General features: G+C 36.9%; 1 protein-coding gene across 4 annotated transcripts in view; it reads left to right on the top strand.

Annotated features, from left to right (window-relative positions):
* MPP7 (MAGUK p55 scaffold protein 7) overlaps nucleotides 1-17,453 on the top strand; it is a 155,170-nt gene that overhangs the window by 93,088 nt on the left and 44,629 nt on the right. For all 4 annotated transcript variants that reach the window (XM_063324580.1, XM_063324579.1, XM_063324582.1 and 1 more), the window contains one exon: nucleotides 13,116-13,247. In XM_063324580.1, coding sequence (XP_063180650.1) covers nucleotides 13,116-13,247 — 132 coding nt within the window. The remainder of the gene's footprint in view (nucleotides 1-13,115; nucleotides 13,248-17,453) is intronic.

Raw genomic sequence — 17,453 nt, forward strand, 5'->3', positions numbered from 1 at the left:
GCTTATGGCATACGTTGCATAAGATTTTCTAGGCCTTCACTATTAGCTTGATGGCTGGAGACAGTTTCTTTGTTTCTTTCCTTCTAGATTCCCGGGGCAAAATGATGACTAGAACAACTCTTTTCCACATGTCTGAAATTACTTGGCATAATTGATGTCTTTTCCAATGATTTTGCGTAGGCTTTATCTAAAAACTTGTATATGGCTTAATGTGGGATTGACTTAAACTGGCTCCATGTTATTCTGCAGGGAAAATTCTCCTCTCCTGACCTGGCTTATAACTGCAGTGTTAGCTGGAGCTTCCACTTTCCTACAGCTCGGCTCTAATGTTGATGGTATGATGAAGGATGGTTAGGATTAGTTTACTGCCCTACATCACTGCTTCCACAAGTTTGATGGTGTAAAGGGGCAGGTCTAGGAAGATGATTGTAACTTCACAGGCTTGGTTAACGTGCCAAAAAAGGCTGGGAGAGGTTTCCAGCAAATGCCTCAGTAGATGAATATTTCTGTATTTTCATTTTGTTTTACAAAATTGTTATGTTTTATATATTCCTGAGTGTTTGCATCTGATGAGTAAAGCTTTGACAAATTTGAGGTATTCTTGGTTTCTGTCCATAGAGAGATGTTTTAAAGAAGAAAATAATTTCTCTGAGGCAGTTATATTTATCAGATCTGAGATTTTCAAAATCTCAAAAGTCGTTCGAAGGTTTTGTCAGGTGTATTTTCTTTCAGAAAAAAATAAATCGGGCATTTCTGGTCTTTTAAAAACTGGATGCAATATCCAGTTACACTGAATGGGGTTTTTTTCCTGCTCTAAAATGTGGCATCCGTTAACATAATTAAATGAACTAATAATGGTTGTGGTTTACCTTGTCTGATTAAAACAGAACTCTCTAAGTAGAACAGAGCACGTAGCTGTGGGAAATCAAGTGGATTTGTTTATCTGCGTGTGAGATACTGCGTTTACGTTCTAGATTTAAAATATAATTGCGTCCCATGGATGCAGGCCAGCCACATCTATTGTTTTTAATTTCCAACGTTGAGTGAAGACTTACAGTTTACATTCTGTAATCCTGCTATACCTTGTTAAAGATAACAGCAAGTAGAACAGTATTTCCATACCTTAGAACCTGAATCCAGTTCAATGCAGCATTTGATTTTTAAGCAGACCAGAAATTAGCTCTTTGCATGCGTCTTGTTGTCTGTATATCTTCAGTTCTTTTCTGTTATAACGGCAAGTGTGCGATCAGATGTTTGCAATCAGTTGAGGAAGATAACTGTTAATAAATGCTTACACTTCCAGAGTACACGTATGCAAGTTTATAAGGCCTCCTGAGCTGGTTGTTAAAAAAAACGGCTTAAGAGTTTAAAATGTTAAAGTTAGAATGATGGTAAATAACCAGAAGTAGATGTACTGAAACTTACATTGCTGTGCTTGTGTTTCTTAAAGCTGTGAGGGATGTGGAGATTTTGTTTGGTTGGCTTTATTAAGTTGTGATAAAATATAAACCTTAAAGATATCTTAAAGGTATAAAACATAAAGATATATAAATTCATGGCCAGGCCAGCCCGTGGGCAGTGCTGCGTGGCTCTACTCTGAATGGTGTTTGGACCGAAGGGAGGACATGGATCTGCCTGCTGGAGCTCTCTGTAAACTTATTTTAGATTACTGAAAGTGAAGTTTCGGTCTTCCGTGGCTGCCTGTGTTTATGGGTTTTGTAGCAGCAGCACTGGCCGAGTGTTTCGCGCTGCAGTGGGAGAGGCTGTGGACAGCCTCTGGGTTGGCAGCATCTCCAGCTCTTCCCCTTCTCCTGCTCAGGTCTCACAAGGCCGACGGGAGCTTGATGCACCTGTGTAAAACTTGCTGAGCGCAGACCCTGCCTGCTGGCCTTTTTTCTGACACATGTTTAGACTTTTTTTTTAAATCCTTTGTTCAATTTAGGAGCTGGTGCTTTAAATTAATTGCGTATTAGATAATCTGTGTAGTGCTACTAGCGTTTCCATTCTAAGTGTTAGGTGCCATAGCACAAGAGCATAATCGTTATTTATTTTTAAAGTTATTTGAAATCTGAAAAACTAAAACAATTAACTATAGGAATTAACATTTTAGGCACTTATTTTGTTGGTGTGGCTGTAAACAAAAAAGACTAAAAAGAATGGACCATCTTTTAGTCCATTGAAAAATATTATCCTAATTATACTCACTTTGAGACAGACTTGGGATATATTATTCAGATCTAACTAGCTCTTAACTTCACGTTTATAACAGGAGTCACATTCCTGATCATTACTTATTGAAATGAGCAACTTACCATTTGAAGTTAATCCCTATTAGGGTAAACTTAGTGTGTTTTAAATTCGTATAAAATAAGTCCTTTGTGGTCATCGACGTAATGGGCAGAACAGTAATTATTTTAAAAGTTTATGCCACTGTGCTAAAACTATTCTGAAGGATGTTTATACTTCTTATGACCCAGAGGAAATTAAGCTTTTTTAACCTCCTAAGAATGCCAGTGGTGGTTCTGCCTGTTTCAGCTGAGTTTATCTTCTGTTTATGCGCGCTGAAAAGTTTGCCAGCTGCTAATCTGAAACATAAACCAGGTACCTGAAGAAGGGCAGAAGGCAGGGCTGAGAATGACCTCAGTGCATCAGGGTGCACGAGAATGTGAAGTTTTTGGATGAGTTTGGGCCCTGTACCTGTAGCCATAGAGGGGACAAGCGGTGGACATATTTGAATTATTTTTCTTGGCTTCTCTTTCATTGCTGTAGAATGAATAGAGTTTTGGAAGTAATTTTAAGTTAACTTGCAGCATGAAGGGAAAACCGCTCTCGTATGACTGGGAATGCTTTCAGATTGACTTATCCATGGACAAATTCAGTGTGCTGTTCAGAGGAAATACAGATTCTTTAAGTTGTTTTCAGTTTTTTTTTAAATTGCATTCAAATGGCAAAGATGCATTCACCAGAAAATTGTAAATAGGATTTACTCTTGCTGTTATATTTGCAAGTCATTTGAGATGTAAGTGACTTTCAGTTTCAGAAAGCATAAACAATTTGCATTGGTAAACATTTTCAACTAATAAGTACCTTCTTGGTTTTCCTTCAGAATAGAACTAGGAGTTAAACAAAACTAAAACTGCAGATAATGAAGCCAGGGCACTTTGTTCTTCATATAAATGTTTCCTATATTTGTTTAGGTTTCTTTAAAAAAAGAAATAGTGCTTCTTTTAGCTTGAAGCAGAACTTTTCCATTGTCCTGTGCTGTTCTGTTTTTCTTGTATTTACAGGGAAGTTTGTAAATTCTGGCCTTTATTTGATAAACAACTCCTGATACCATCATCCATGCCATCTGAGGCTTACTAGATTTGCACAGTGGCCTAATAAACTGTTCTGATCAAAGCGCTACTTGTTCTGTTAAAAAAACAAACATTTTAAGCACTTATCAGCAGAGCCTCGTAAAGCTGCCTTGCAGTCACTGGCAAAAATTGACAATATAATTTACTGTGCAGGAAACAGCTGGCATTTTTCTACAAGAACTTTAACATACAAAGCACTCAAAATATTGGGCTATAATAACATAAAGCAAAATCTGTTTTTGGCTTTGAAAAATTCATGAAGCATTTCTTGTAACAAGTAATTAAAAAAAAATCTTAATCTAAACTTTGTCATCTTTCCACCATTTCCTTTGTAATTAGACTTGCCGAGGATTTTCCATCAGGGCTTTTTCATTGAAATATGCAGTTTCTGCAAAGTCAGCATTTTCCACTGGAAATTGTTGGGATTTGCCTACAACTGTTCAGGTTTTGCATCTGGAAAACCCAATACAAATTTCGGGTCAATTAACATCTGAGCTACATTTGGGCTGTTACTTTTATCTCAAGCTCTTGAGGACCTTTTGTCCCCGTCCCTTTAGAGACCTGTCTTCCCTAATGCACCCATGTTTTCTATTTTTGCTCATGTCCTGGGAGACTGTTCTCCTCCTCTTTATGAAATGTTCATGCTCACACATGGTAACACAGACTACAATTTCTGTGCAAGAAGTGTAATTTCTCATGATTTATAACTCTCTACTCATCAGTGGTCTTTGAGGTTTGCTGGTAGGACAGGTTACAGGAGTTGTGTTCTTATACTAAAATATTTTGGTGTACAAAGTAGCTTTACTTCATTAATATTGTGAGCTGGAGTACATTGTACTTCATAAGTCAAATGAAAAGTTAACTACCTAATCATCTTTTGTAAAAGCAGGTGCCATTAATTTGTAAATCTGCAAGAGCCTGCTTGATTTTGGATGGTATGCTGTGAAGTATCAGCAGTGAGAAAGAAACAGGTCTTTTCCACCTAAGCAATATATGCAAATTGTCACAACAATAAGCAAGGACCACAGCACTGATGGTTTGATATTGTTGGTTGATGGATAACCCGTAGATGTTCTGAGCATACCAGCCATGAAGCTGGGGAAGAGGAGGCAGTACTGGGGAGACTTTTGTTAGCAGGCAAGCGCGATCCTTCTGCCCAGTATTTCCTGCCTTTAAACTATTTGCCTTTAAACTATTTGCCACTTTGGGAAGCCCTCCATCATGCAGTTTGGCAACCTTGTTAGTGGAAAAATCGGTTTTATTCTTAACTCTCTTCGGCTTCAGACCTTGACTTCCTATTTCCATTTCCACTTGCACCCATAATTCAAACGAGTTTTTTACAGAAAACTTTTTTTGGGTGGGGAGCACTGAGAGAATACGTTGCTGTCTTTATTTTTGGAATGTTCATGTTAATGGAATGGAATAAGTAAAACAAAACAAAAATGTAATAGCAAAATAGTCCTTTTTAAAACGGCAAGAAAAGCCTTGATTTTTCACATCTGACAGGCGGAGAAATTCAGAAGGCAGTTGTGGCACACTTTTAATGTGGTAGGAGCTCACAGAGCATACATATAACAATATACAACATATCATAACCATCGTGTCAAGGAGGTGAAAGAATACTGTATGAATATGTTTAAGTAACAACCATCGTGTTACCCTGGAAATGTTCTCAGGTCTGTCTCATGTGATAAGTCAGCTGATGTCCAACGGACAGCTTGTCTCTCAATCCTAGACATATGGATAGGAGAATGCTCACTAGCAGCCAAGATATAATAAACAAAGTGATAGATAAAATAAACAAAAGTGAAGCCAGGCAGGTTGGCAGCAGAAAATAAAAGAATTGAAAAGTAAATCAAAGACATTCTTTGGTTTTATATACAGACTTTCCCACATGAAGGCACCAACTCTAGCCCATGTAAGAATGTTGAATGGCATACATGTAACTATAGCATTCACATACAGCGCATAAAAGTTGGCAATATTACTAAAGCTGGAAATTTAGGAGGAGGGAAAAGTCGCTATGGGTAAAATCACATCCCATTCAAGTAGCAGTTCTGTTCAGCTGGTGAAAATGGAGAAACTGCACAATACAAAGCAAATAATCCATTTTTCAGTTGTCGTCTTTTTATGCTGCTTTTTCCTGCAGCAGTGCTTTTCCTTTGCATTTGCCAGGCCATATTGCATTTGAACTCTCCATACACTTATTGAACGGCCTTCTCTTTTCTCATTCATTGATGAATCTGTTCAGTAGTGGTCCAGTGTGGTCTCGTAATCTTTTTTTTTTCTATTCTATTTCTATTTTCTATTCTTTTTCTATTTCTGCTTATTCCTGGGTTTCTAGTCAGTGGCAAGACTGATTATGTCTGATTCCCATGATTGTGTAACTTGTAAATCTATAAGGATCTTTATCACAAATATTTTGGAAAATTGTAAGCTTTTTTCTTATACCTGCTATTTTGCTGGCCTTTTAAAAAGAATGTTACTATTTAAGAGGCAGGATTTATTCTGCTGCTGTACCAGATCTATTTTTAATACTTTATAATTCTTTAGTTACAACTTTATTAAGTACTTATAAAAGATTTACTTATATAGAACAGTGAAGGTAACACTCACTGTAGCTTTTCAGTTCTCCAGAACGATACTTGAATTTAGTGCAATTGATATATAGAAAAACTACTTCTAGTATTCAACATAGGAAAAGTCCAAAGCAGGCAAAAGTAATTACCTTAAAAACTGAACTAGTTCGATATTTTTAGTTAGGTGTCCATGTAGTATAATAATCTGTAGCTGAATTTTAGACCTACTTATCATAAATAAATATATGTTATTATTTTCTGGATCAGTAAATGTTTTTAAGAGTTTAGACATAATGCTGTTGTCAAAAAGCGCTGGGTTGTTTCTAAAAGACACTTTTTCAGAAAGAGCAACTGCAACCTCAGCTTTTACTTTTCTTTAGTTTATATTTTCACTTGATTTCTTTTGGGGGTGTGTGTCTTCAGCTGTTTTTCAACCAAGAAAAGAGATATGCTACCACTGTAGACGCTTAATATTGTCAGGATGCTGCCACTTCTTCAAAAAAGTAATTGATCGAGGATTGCCAAGACACTGGAAGAGTTGCTCCTGTCTCTGCATTTTCCACTCTGAAAACCATCTATTTGTGTTCTTGGAAGTTACTTAAATAGGGCTTAAACCTTCAAGAACACTTTATCTACATGAATCACGTTGCAAATGTAAAAGAGACTTTGTTCAGATTCTTCACTACTGATTTAAAATCAGAGCTTATTCTGCCATTATCCACAACTGAGGAAAAACATAGGGCTGTCATCTGGAAGAATATTAACACCTTTACCAGATGACACGGACGGGCTGTGTGTTTCTGTGAACACTGAGAGTAGTTCAACTTTGGAAGCGTCTCCAGGGGCTTCAAACAATGAGCCAGAGGAAGCAGGAGTCTGAAGATGCAGAAAGTTCACTTTTCTCTTGGCTATTGCTGTCTGGCTACCAGCTGCAGGTAGACCCATCAGTTCAGACTGGTGAATCTGAAATCAAGAAACTGCATTTTCAGCCAAGGAAATTACCCTTTTGTGAAAGGAAGTTCATATAGTCATGAATAAAGTCCACCATGGTAAGAGGAAAAAGTAATATATACTGAATATTGATGCAACTGAGATGTTGCTATGCTAAGAACATTAAAACATGCTAGATATTAAGAACACTAAACCATACATGTACAGTGTGTTTTTAATATTTTGAATCACTACTGTGACCCAACTGCATCAAAGTCAAATTGGAAGAGAACGAGATTTAATTGCCAGCTGGACAAGCTTGAACTAGAGGACAACTCTGGTTTAAGTACAGATGGGACAGTTGCAAGCATGGAATGTTTTTTCTCTGTTGTATATATGTAACTGCTATCTTCTCACACAATATATCATTTCTGGGGATTTTATAGAGAATATGTAGGAAAAATACAATATTTGAAGCATGGAAAGAAGTAAATTAACCCTGATTTTTTTTTTTCCCCATGAAGTGGTACACCCATTGGTTTCCTGATTACAAACAGAAAATTATGTCTAATTTAAAGGATGTTATTTCATGTTTCCTACCATCACCGTCAAAGGTTTTTTGCTTATGTTGATTGAATAGTGTAAATTATTTTCAGTAGGAAATGTAAAATGTGCTCATTTCTTTGGAAGTTAACTGATTTCTTTAACACTATGTACTGTATGTATCTAACTTGGGAATTTTGTTCAGAACAGAAAATCTCAGATTTCTGTAGGGAAGTGATTAGATCAGAAGGAATCAGAAGCAATAATACTACTTTTCTGCCTGATAAGTGGTTACTGGAACTTGTGTACTCTCTCACTGGTTCTACTGCCAAAAAATAATAATTCGGTTCACTGTTATCCCAGCCATTCTCTGGTTGCTTCAGCAGCACTAACGAGTTTCTCCTGCCTATAGTTTTATTGCTTGCTTCTGCTTCTAGATTCATGCTTCCTGCTTTAGCCAAGCTGGAGAATTCAGCTAATGTGGTTCTTCTTATCTGTCAGTTGAGATGCCTGTTCTTGATGGCCCTCTTAGCCCTTCTCTTGCGTGAGGATTAGGGTTGCACATCCTCCTGCAGCAGCCAGTGTTGGTGGATAAGATGCTGCCATGTGCTGCCCTTTTCTGATGGCTGTTTTACCGCCCTTTTACTGGAGAATGGAATTCATCAGTACATCAATGTAAAATCTAGCTTATTTACGCAAGATAGTAGGATTAAAGACTAATTCTCCTGTAGAAGAAAGGTCGTTCTCCCTGCCCGCAATCTAAATTTTTATCTCCCTTTTGCCCTGTTACATTTGTTCTTAAACATATAGCTTGATTCTGAAACCTTATATTTTTATCCCTTCTCCAAACTGTTCCCAAGTCAAATTGCTTTTCTGTGCCTAGAGCCTTGTATGCCATCACCATTATGCGTCAGCTTTCTGCTGGTTTTGTTCTCCTGCTTTCTAAATTCTTGCATGTGTTTGGCTGTTACGACTCCTGTGCTTCTCCTTCCATTCTGATACTCTTGACGGTCTTTTCCCTCAGTGGGTTCAGTCTCCTCCCAGCTCTTTCAGCTTTCCTTCTTTGATGTCTGTTGCTGGATGACTTAATTCACCTTCATTTTAACATTATGCAACTTACTCATAAATCGGCCTTTCCAGTCTTGAATAATTTTCTCCACCAACATTTTCGTCTTGTCTTTTTGTATTTCTGCTGTAACCTTATCACAAAGGAAAACATAATATGGCCAGAGCTCTCTGGAGGACAAGCTCTGCCAGGCGAGTTGCTGTGGTTGCTGATGAAGTTGCTTTTCTCCTCCGGTGTAACTTCTCTGTGCCAGCCGCAGTGGAAGTTACTGTCACCACAGCAAAGCAAAGAGGTGGGAAAATGTCTCTGTCTCACCTGATGGAGTTCAACTTGAGCTGCCAGAGAAGGTGGCTGCTGCTAATGATCCAAGCTGTGGACTGGGACAGCGAAGTCATGGCCCATTTTGTTCCATTTTGCTGACTCTGCTGCCAGGGCAGTAATGGACTCCATCAGCGAGGGAGCCAGCAGCTGGGTTGGCGGGGTCACAGTCTGCTGCAGCTGTTGCCTCTCATAAAAGGTGGTTTGAGTCCCTACAAATTTTATGTCAATAATCTTGACCATTAATTATTTAATATTCTAATCTTGTTTTTTAAAGTACCATATAGAAAAAGGCTGCTTTTGTTTCTTTGTCCATTCTGTCTGGTTTCTTTATTTAACTTACTGTTTTCTAAAATGTTTTTCTAGTAAATAAAAAATATTTCTGAAAAATAAGGCTTAAATTGAGATTTTTTTTTTCTTTTTTATTTGATAATGAGAATGTAAAAACATAAAAGAGCTGTGTTTGCGAGTCAGGGGCTACTTGGAGTATTTTTACTTTTACAGATCTCAAAATATAAACAGAAGCAAAAAATAATATAAAATTTGTCATTGTTTTAGAGGAGCAAAAATGTGGTCAGTGTAATTAAATGATACGCATTTTTCAAAATATAGAAGTGTTTTCATTAACAACATTCTCAATTTAAATAAACATTAAAAGTTTCAAAACAGTTTAAGAAAAAGAACTCTGAATGTTTCCAATGTCAGATTTTCTTTGTGTAAGTTGATAGTGTAAAATTTCAATTTATAAACTGTGAAATGATCAGTGATAGCTTTAATATGAAAAATACAGCACTAATTCTTAGACATTTCAGAGGTCTGATGAAAGTATTCATTTCCAGCTAGATCATGTCTAAGAATTTAGCTGAACATCAATATTTATATTTAGGTAGTGCAGGAGTTTGAATCATACCTTCTTTCAAGTTCTAAATATGGACCATGTTTGCATTAGTGAATCATAAGCGTAGAACTTAGAGCTGAAATAAAATCTTTTTCTCCAGAGTTGCTTAAATATACATGACCCTAATCTTGGATCAACCATGCATAGTTTCAAAGAGTTGTGTATTTGAAAACAAAAATAAAATATAAAAAAATAGTAAAATGTCATCTGCACTTCTTGCAGTTTCTTGTGATAGGCAAAAATTAGTATCATGGAGTATAAAACTGCAGTGAATAAATAGATCACTTATGTACAAGAGAACATTACTACCTTTATGTTGCCTTGCGCATTTGCTGCACAATTATTCTGTGCAAATTTTATTCGTGATAGGATCCAGTTTTTATTTCTTGGCATTTGTAATTTGTTTGTTTTTAAAAAAGTCCCAACCTTTTCTATAAAAGTCTAGTCTGATAGATAGCTTTTTGGACTAATCATACACTATATTAACTGCACAGCACAAAGAATCTGCTGAAGAAATGTCCCTTTACTCTGTGAATATGGTCATTTTTTCGTGTGTTCAGGACATTAGGAAGTTCTCTCGAGGACAGGCTCTCATCACCTCTAGTTGAATACATTAAGTGAAATCAAAATAGCTTTATAAGTTTTGCTTGCGGATTAATTATTGCTGGATGTCTATGCTGCTGACTAATGTCTATACTGCTGACTATTTCAAGAGCAACTACAGTGGACAGGGAGTAGTGTGTTAGAAGAAGCAATAATGGAAGACGAGCAGGAAAGAAATCTTAATATATTCGGTATACAGCATAAACAAGTTGTGATGACAGAAGCTTTACTGGAAACTTGACTGAGAAAAGACACATCATTTCTGGCATTCGTACTCTTGCCTAAAATATGCATCTTTGCACCAAGATAAAATAATACCAGAGTTTGGGTAAAAGATCTTATGTTGAAAACTGTAGTACGTTGTGGTTTAATATGTTTTTTTGGGAGGAGGAGGGAAAGGGTTGATAAGTTCCAGTTGTTGTGAGTGCAGAAAAGCATCATAAATACCAGACGTTGATTGGCATTGGTTTGTAATACTTGGGCTGCATCGTTCTTTTGCGTGCGGTGTCCAGGAGCTTGATCGGGCAGTCAGAGATGGGAAGTATCTCATTAACACTGGTGGCATAACTCACTGCAGTAGTGGACAGAATCTGGTTTGCAAGTTTCATTGTCAAGGGTAGGTTCTTTTGAACATGTTTTAAGTTGCTACCCTTTACTCTGGAAGTGGTGCTTTAGATTATTTTCATCTGTTTTCTCTATCTGCCTGATTGTTTTTAAACTGCAATATAGAACCTCATTAAATTGAGCCAGTCCATGAATGTGCCCTAGCTTTATGTGGAAAAATGTAATTGCAGAAGACTAGTTTTAGAAGTCTTAACTGAAGCCTGAAGTAAAAGCAAACGCTACTTTTGTTTTACTATATCTTTGATATTTCACATACATCTTTAGAGGACTGCATGTGATTGCATGGCTTTTACATACGTAATGCTTCATAATGCATATTTCCAGGAGGAACCGTAATTGCTAGCCTGAGATTTTTAGCTCAGATCTAAAGTAAAACTAATCTTTGGTGGGAGAGAGCTGGTAATTTCTGATGGTAAATAGTAAAAATATATAACTGTGCCTTGGGAAGAAAACCAGAAATAATTAGTTAGATTGTGTTGAAACAATTTTATCAATTTGTACAATATGCATAGAAATTAGTAAAACAATAGCAAATTACAGTGAAGCAGGCATGATCTTCCTCTGTGTTTATGTTGTTGAAGACTTAACTTCAAATTTAAACTGCAGAATTTCAAGATTACCATACACGCTTTGCCTTCTGCTTTTGACATGATAGCTTGCAGCATTGCCTGGAAATTGTTTTCTGTTGTTACAATCTCCTCCATTCAGGAAAAAAAAACCCGGAATAGCATAATGGAAGTGTAATGCTTTTTTAAAACATTTACACTATCCTTGATAACATACAGTTTCTGGTCGTTTGTGTACTTAGTCTAATATTATCTGCCTTTTATTAAGTAGCAAGTAAACTGGCATCAGAGAAATGTAGCCATTTTCTGTTCTTTATTAAGGAGTTTCTTCTTAACCATTATTGTAATTGTTACAATAGATTCATTATTACAGTCATTGGTATAATATCATCTGATATCATCCATGTCAACAACGTTGATTTGTTCTGCTTTATCCTAAATATCTCAATGTTTTCCAAAATGCTTTATCGTTGCAAATTACCTCTGCTATTTAGACTCGAACTTTTGTAATATTGACTCTTTGGGGAAAAAATATCAGGTCAGAATGTAAAATATTCAAGTATTTAGGAGCAACTACTTGAGAACAGAAGCAACTAAAAGCCATAGATAGAATTATGTGTATGGCTGTTGCTGTTATTCCTGCTATAATGCATAGTTTTCACTACAAAACTAAAAGCGTTACTGAACCATTTTTCACCACTTTAAAAGGTATTATAAATAATGAAGACTTTTCAAAACAGAACAGAACTTTGAGTTCTGTATCTAGAAAAAGCTGTGAATTTTACGTTATACCTGAGGTTCTTTAGAGCCTTAGGAGAATGAGATTTCTAACTTTCTTTGACTTCCAAGGTTTTTTTTAATTTCTCCAAGTTCATAAATTATTTTAAGATTGAACCTTTTCTCAGGCTTTGTTAGGCTTTTCTTTGAAAAAACACTATTGCTCAAGTTATACATGAACTGCAGAAGCAACTGAGAGAGAAAGGAGGCAAGACATGCGACAGGTGGTTGGTGAGCACCTTCTTGAACCAAGTTGTTTCAGCTATATGTTCCTCAATCTCAATCATGAATTCCACAATAAATTAAAAATTCCTAAGATTATTTGGAGCTCGTATGAAAGGCAGCTAGTATGAAAGGGTTCCAGTAACCAGGTAAGCTTCCAGAGCCCCACTGAAGGGAATGGTTGGACAACAGCTTAATGTTACACATCTCATGCTTTAACAGAAGTACTGGAAGATGCTTATTTTGCTTATTTGTTTCATAGGACTGCTTACTGGATCAAAGAAATTTTTATATAGGGCAAGTAGAATGATGTTCTTACTTCAGGACGCTTGGGTTTTCTCTTGATCATAATTCTTGTAATTTCAAGTCAATGTGCAAAGCACTGATATATTCATGTGTATGAAGCCATTGTTCTGTATCCACAATTTACTAGATGCATACATTGTGTATATGAAAACATACTTCATGGAGTTCTTTCATCAGTTTGACATGTGTTAAAATTGTATACAAGAATTATATTCAATCTACGTCCATCACGCTAGTAGAGCTAGTAGACTGTGAATAATATCCTCTGCTTTGTCTTTCATAAACTTTTCAGATGCCAAATAATACACTGACTATTAATGTTTCCAGGCTTTGCTGTTTGTACATGATACTGTTGCTCAGAAGAACTATGATCCTGTCTTGCCCCCCATGCCTGATGATATTGATGAGGAAGAAGATTCTGTTAAAATAATCAGGCTCGTCAAAAACAGGGAACCATTGGTAAGCAACCCCTGTCTTTTGGTTTGAGTTTTTATGTTTGTGCACAGGGTGGGGAGTGTTCAGATTATGAATATGAATGGGTGACATTAACTTGAAATGCGGGTAGACGGACATTACGCATGTTTATTCATAACATTCAGTAATACACTTGTGACTTCCATTCGCAGTCATTAGTAGTAAAGCACATGAAATGAGTAATTTGTTCATTCGCGGTGTTTGAGCACATGGGCCAGTCTCAGCATTTAGATCAATAACATACTAATCTTTTATCTTGAATTCAAATCATGAACTTGTATTAAAATGAGAGAGGGAGAATGAATCCCCAAAGAAATCCTGACCTTTGTTGTGAACTGTGCCTGTTAGCATTCATGTAAAAAAAAGTGACCTTTCGATACACTGAAAAGAAAGCATAAAAACATATTTTAAAATACTTGAATCGAAATCTGGGCAAATTTAAGATGTCTGTTGTTGTACTTTGGATTATGAATACTAGAAAGTTAATATCTTCATGGGGATATCTGGAAAAATGAAAGGACTAAACCTAGGTTGTATTACAAGAATATTAAAATGCTTTACTGATTTGGTTATTTTTATTTGCTGTAGAGTGGGAGTCATCTTGTATAAAATTTAACTGTACTCTTTTTCTCCTGCAAACCAGTAAGAGCTTTGTTTTATGTTGTACTGGATATTTGTTTTAATGGATAGCAATCTTGAAGAAATATCTGCAAAGTTACTTTGAGAAAGCTGTGATTCTCTACTTGAGATGACAGAGAGAGCGCGATGCCTCTGTTAGACGTACAGGGGTAGCTTCTCCCACAGTAGATGTCTTACTGTCACTGTTATTCTTGATAGATTTCTGGCATCAATAAACAAGAAATAAGTTTTGGTATTGACTGCCTGTAGGTGCCCATGGGCATAATTAAAAGTTTGACCATATGGAAAGTTTTTACTTTGTTTTAACATATTAAACATTTTTTTCCCCAAATATTTAAATCACAGCTTTAAGCTTTCCTGTTTTTTATCAAAGAAATTCTTTGAGGGAGAAAACAGACTTGCTTTAGGATTGAGTATCAGAAAGAGTATCAATTCTGACAGGTGTGAATAAATTTGAACATATAGTACAAGATGAGTTCTAGTTGAGCAGCTTAATTTTAGTGCTAGTGAAAACACCTTTATTATTGTTTTTTCTTGAATATATGTCAGAAAAATCTTAAAATCTGGATTTATATAATTTCATGTTTCAAACATGATTTGCTACTAAGACTTTTGTGAGTCAAATTCTATAAGTCAATAGTATCTCAAAGTGAATCGGATAAATAGCAACTTCGAAAAAAAACTGGAGAGATTTTCTAAACCCTGTTGAGATATATGCACTGTATATCTACTTTTGAGACTTTTAAGCCCTTTTAAAGGAACAAATAGAATTGCCTAAGCCAAAGGTTATCCTTGGGCTGTTTCTCAGATTCCACTCTTGCCCGTTCACTCCAGTGGGATACTAAACTCTTCCACATACCTGTGAGTCTGTTGTGGTTTAACCTCGGTAGGCAGCTCAGCCGCTCACTTACTTTCCCCAGTGGGATGTGGGAGAGAATCAGAGGGATAAAAGTGAGAAAACTCATGAGCTGAAATAAGGGTAAATAAAGATTTAATAGGCAAAGCAAAAGCTACAGGCATGCAAAGCACAACAAGGAACTCATTCACTACTTCCCATTGGCAGGCAGGTGTTCACCCATCCCCAGGAAAGCAGGGCTCCGTCACGCTTCGTCATGGTGACTGGGGAAGACAGCACACCATGACTCCAAACATCCCCCCTCTTCTCCTTCTTCCCCCAGCTTTTATGGCTGAGCATGACATCATATGGTATGGGATATCGCTTTGGTCAGTTGGCATCAGCTGTCCCAGCTGTGTCCCCTCCCAAATTCTCGTTCACGCCCAGCCTGCTCTATGGCAGGGCAGGGTGAGGAGTAGACAACACCTTGATGCTGGGTAAGCGCTGCTCAGCAATAATGAAAACATCCCTGTGTTATCAACACTTTTCATCACAAATCCAAAACATAGCACCATACAAGCTACTATGAAGAAAATTAACTCTATCCAGCGCAAAACCAGTACAGTTTCTGAAAAGGTGCATCCAACTTAGTACGACTGTTGTGATACGGAGGTAACAAATAAGGTTTTTTTATTAGAACTTTCTTTTACTAGACAGAACGCAGCTATGGAAAATATAAAAAAAAAAAGTGAGAAAACTCAGTCTTCAGTTTGTCAAGACTGTTTAGTGTAATTACGATGGCGAAAATAGCCGTCTAATGGAATCTGTGATAGACCTGTTACTAGGAAGAGGCAAAGAGCCAGGACCTAATTGTAGCCTACAACTACTTGAGAGTGGGGAGTTCACAAGGATGGTAGAGTCAAACTCTTCTCAGCACTGAAAGTGCTAAAACACACAAAACACAGGGTAATGGCCACAAGTTGCAGCCATCTTTAGACTGAGAATGATGAAATTTCATTCAGTGGGAAGTACAGCACTGGAACAGGCTGGCCAGAGATGTGGTATCTCCAACCTATTCCATAAGGCAGTGGCTGATGTGATCTGGCATTGACAGTAGTCCTGCTCTGAGCAGGAGATCGGCCTAAATGACTTCCAAAAGCTTCCTTTCAACCAATATGTCAAAGACTGTATGTTACTGTAGGGGAAAGGACTGTTTGTGGTCTTCCCAAATCCCTAGCCTTTTTTGATGTTTTATTTTTGTTGGAGAAGAGCTTATGGTGAGTTCTGTTTTGTGTGTTACTTGCCATCCAGGAGGACTTCGAAGAATAGCGTCCTCCTCTTCCATAATCCACCTTCAATCCATTTTAAAATTATTAATGTTTAAGTCAAACATTACTTTCTTTGTGGCAGATTGGTAGTCAGTTATTCATATGACACTATCACCACAATACAGAACGAACCTATTGTTTGAGTCTTTGCCTTCCCCAGATTATTTTTTTTTTCTTAGGTAGAGATGAGAAGAAACATGGATAGTAATTCAGATAAGGTCAAGGTCTTACCAGAGTATGGCACAGTAGAATAAAGAAAGACAGGTTTATGCTAGGTATATTAGATCTACCGCATCTATGCTTCCTGAAGTTGTTATACTAAGGAAAGGATATGCCATTATCTATGTTTACTAAACTATTTAAAATTTCATTTTTTATTTATTTCCATGTTGTTTTAATTGCTTTTTCTTCACAGGTTTTTCTTAAGTCTTGGATAGTGTTAGCTGGGTACAGATCAAAGAGTCTCTACTTACTCAGTTTATCTATTCACTATTCTCCAGTCATAAGGTCTGGCTTCCACTTGCATAGTTATGTCAGGATTCTTGCTACTGAAGTTGAGATTTGGAGGTACCATACAATATTTTTATGGGATGGACATTGTCTGCTTTCTTGACTTGAAGATACCGAGCTCTTTGAACTCTTCCTTCACCCCAGATACATTCTCATTCTCTTTGTATGCAAACAGTAGAGACTCTTTTTCTGCAAAGCAGTAAGCTTTACATCAGCTGCACACCCTGGACGTTCTTGAATTGGATATCTCCTTTGGATGACTTTCAACGGTACTCTCTGTGAAGTAAATTAGACACTCTCTTAACTTCTTTGGAATATATCTAGTGACCATTTTTATATAAAACTGCACCACATTTCCTCTTGTACTTGTTCGTGCTTTTCTCTGAGTTAAGCACCTCACCAGTGTTCTGAGCTGGTGTTAATCACATATTAATGAAGCCTGAGTTCCCAGGAGTAATCAACTTAAGAGGAGGGACACGCATAGTTTGTGGGAGGGCATTCTGTTTGCCAGATTTCATCAGTTCAGAAGTCAGTGATAAACTTCCCTCCAGTTTTTTGGAAGAGATGATTTAAACTTTTTGTTAATCTCTCCACATTTTTTTTATAAATACTCTATTAGTGAATGCCATTCTAGCAGTGTTTCACTCAAGTGAGATGAAATTTTGTGTTAGGAGGTTTTATCTGAACAAAGTAATTTATAACATCGCTGAACCTTATGTAGAGAGAAGTAGACACGTCTCTTTTCAGAGATAGTCTAAAATTAACCTGGCTATAATTAGGCTTTTTATCAGGTAGTTTGGAGGGGTTTTGCTTAAGCCCACCTCTCCAGGGCCTTTTCAGCCACTTCAGTTTTCCTGATAAGCATTCCTGATATCTGGG

The sequence above is a fragment of the Chroicocephalus ridibundus genome, chromosome 2 (assembly GCF_963924245.1).
Source record: "Chroicocephalus ridibundus chromosome 2, bChrRid1.1, whole genome shotgun sequence".
Lineage (NCBI taxonomy): Eukaryota > Metazoa > Chordata > Aves > Charadriiformes > Laridae > Chroicocephalus > Chroicocephalus ridibundus.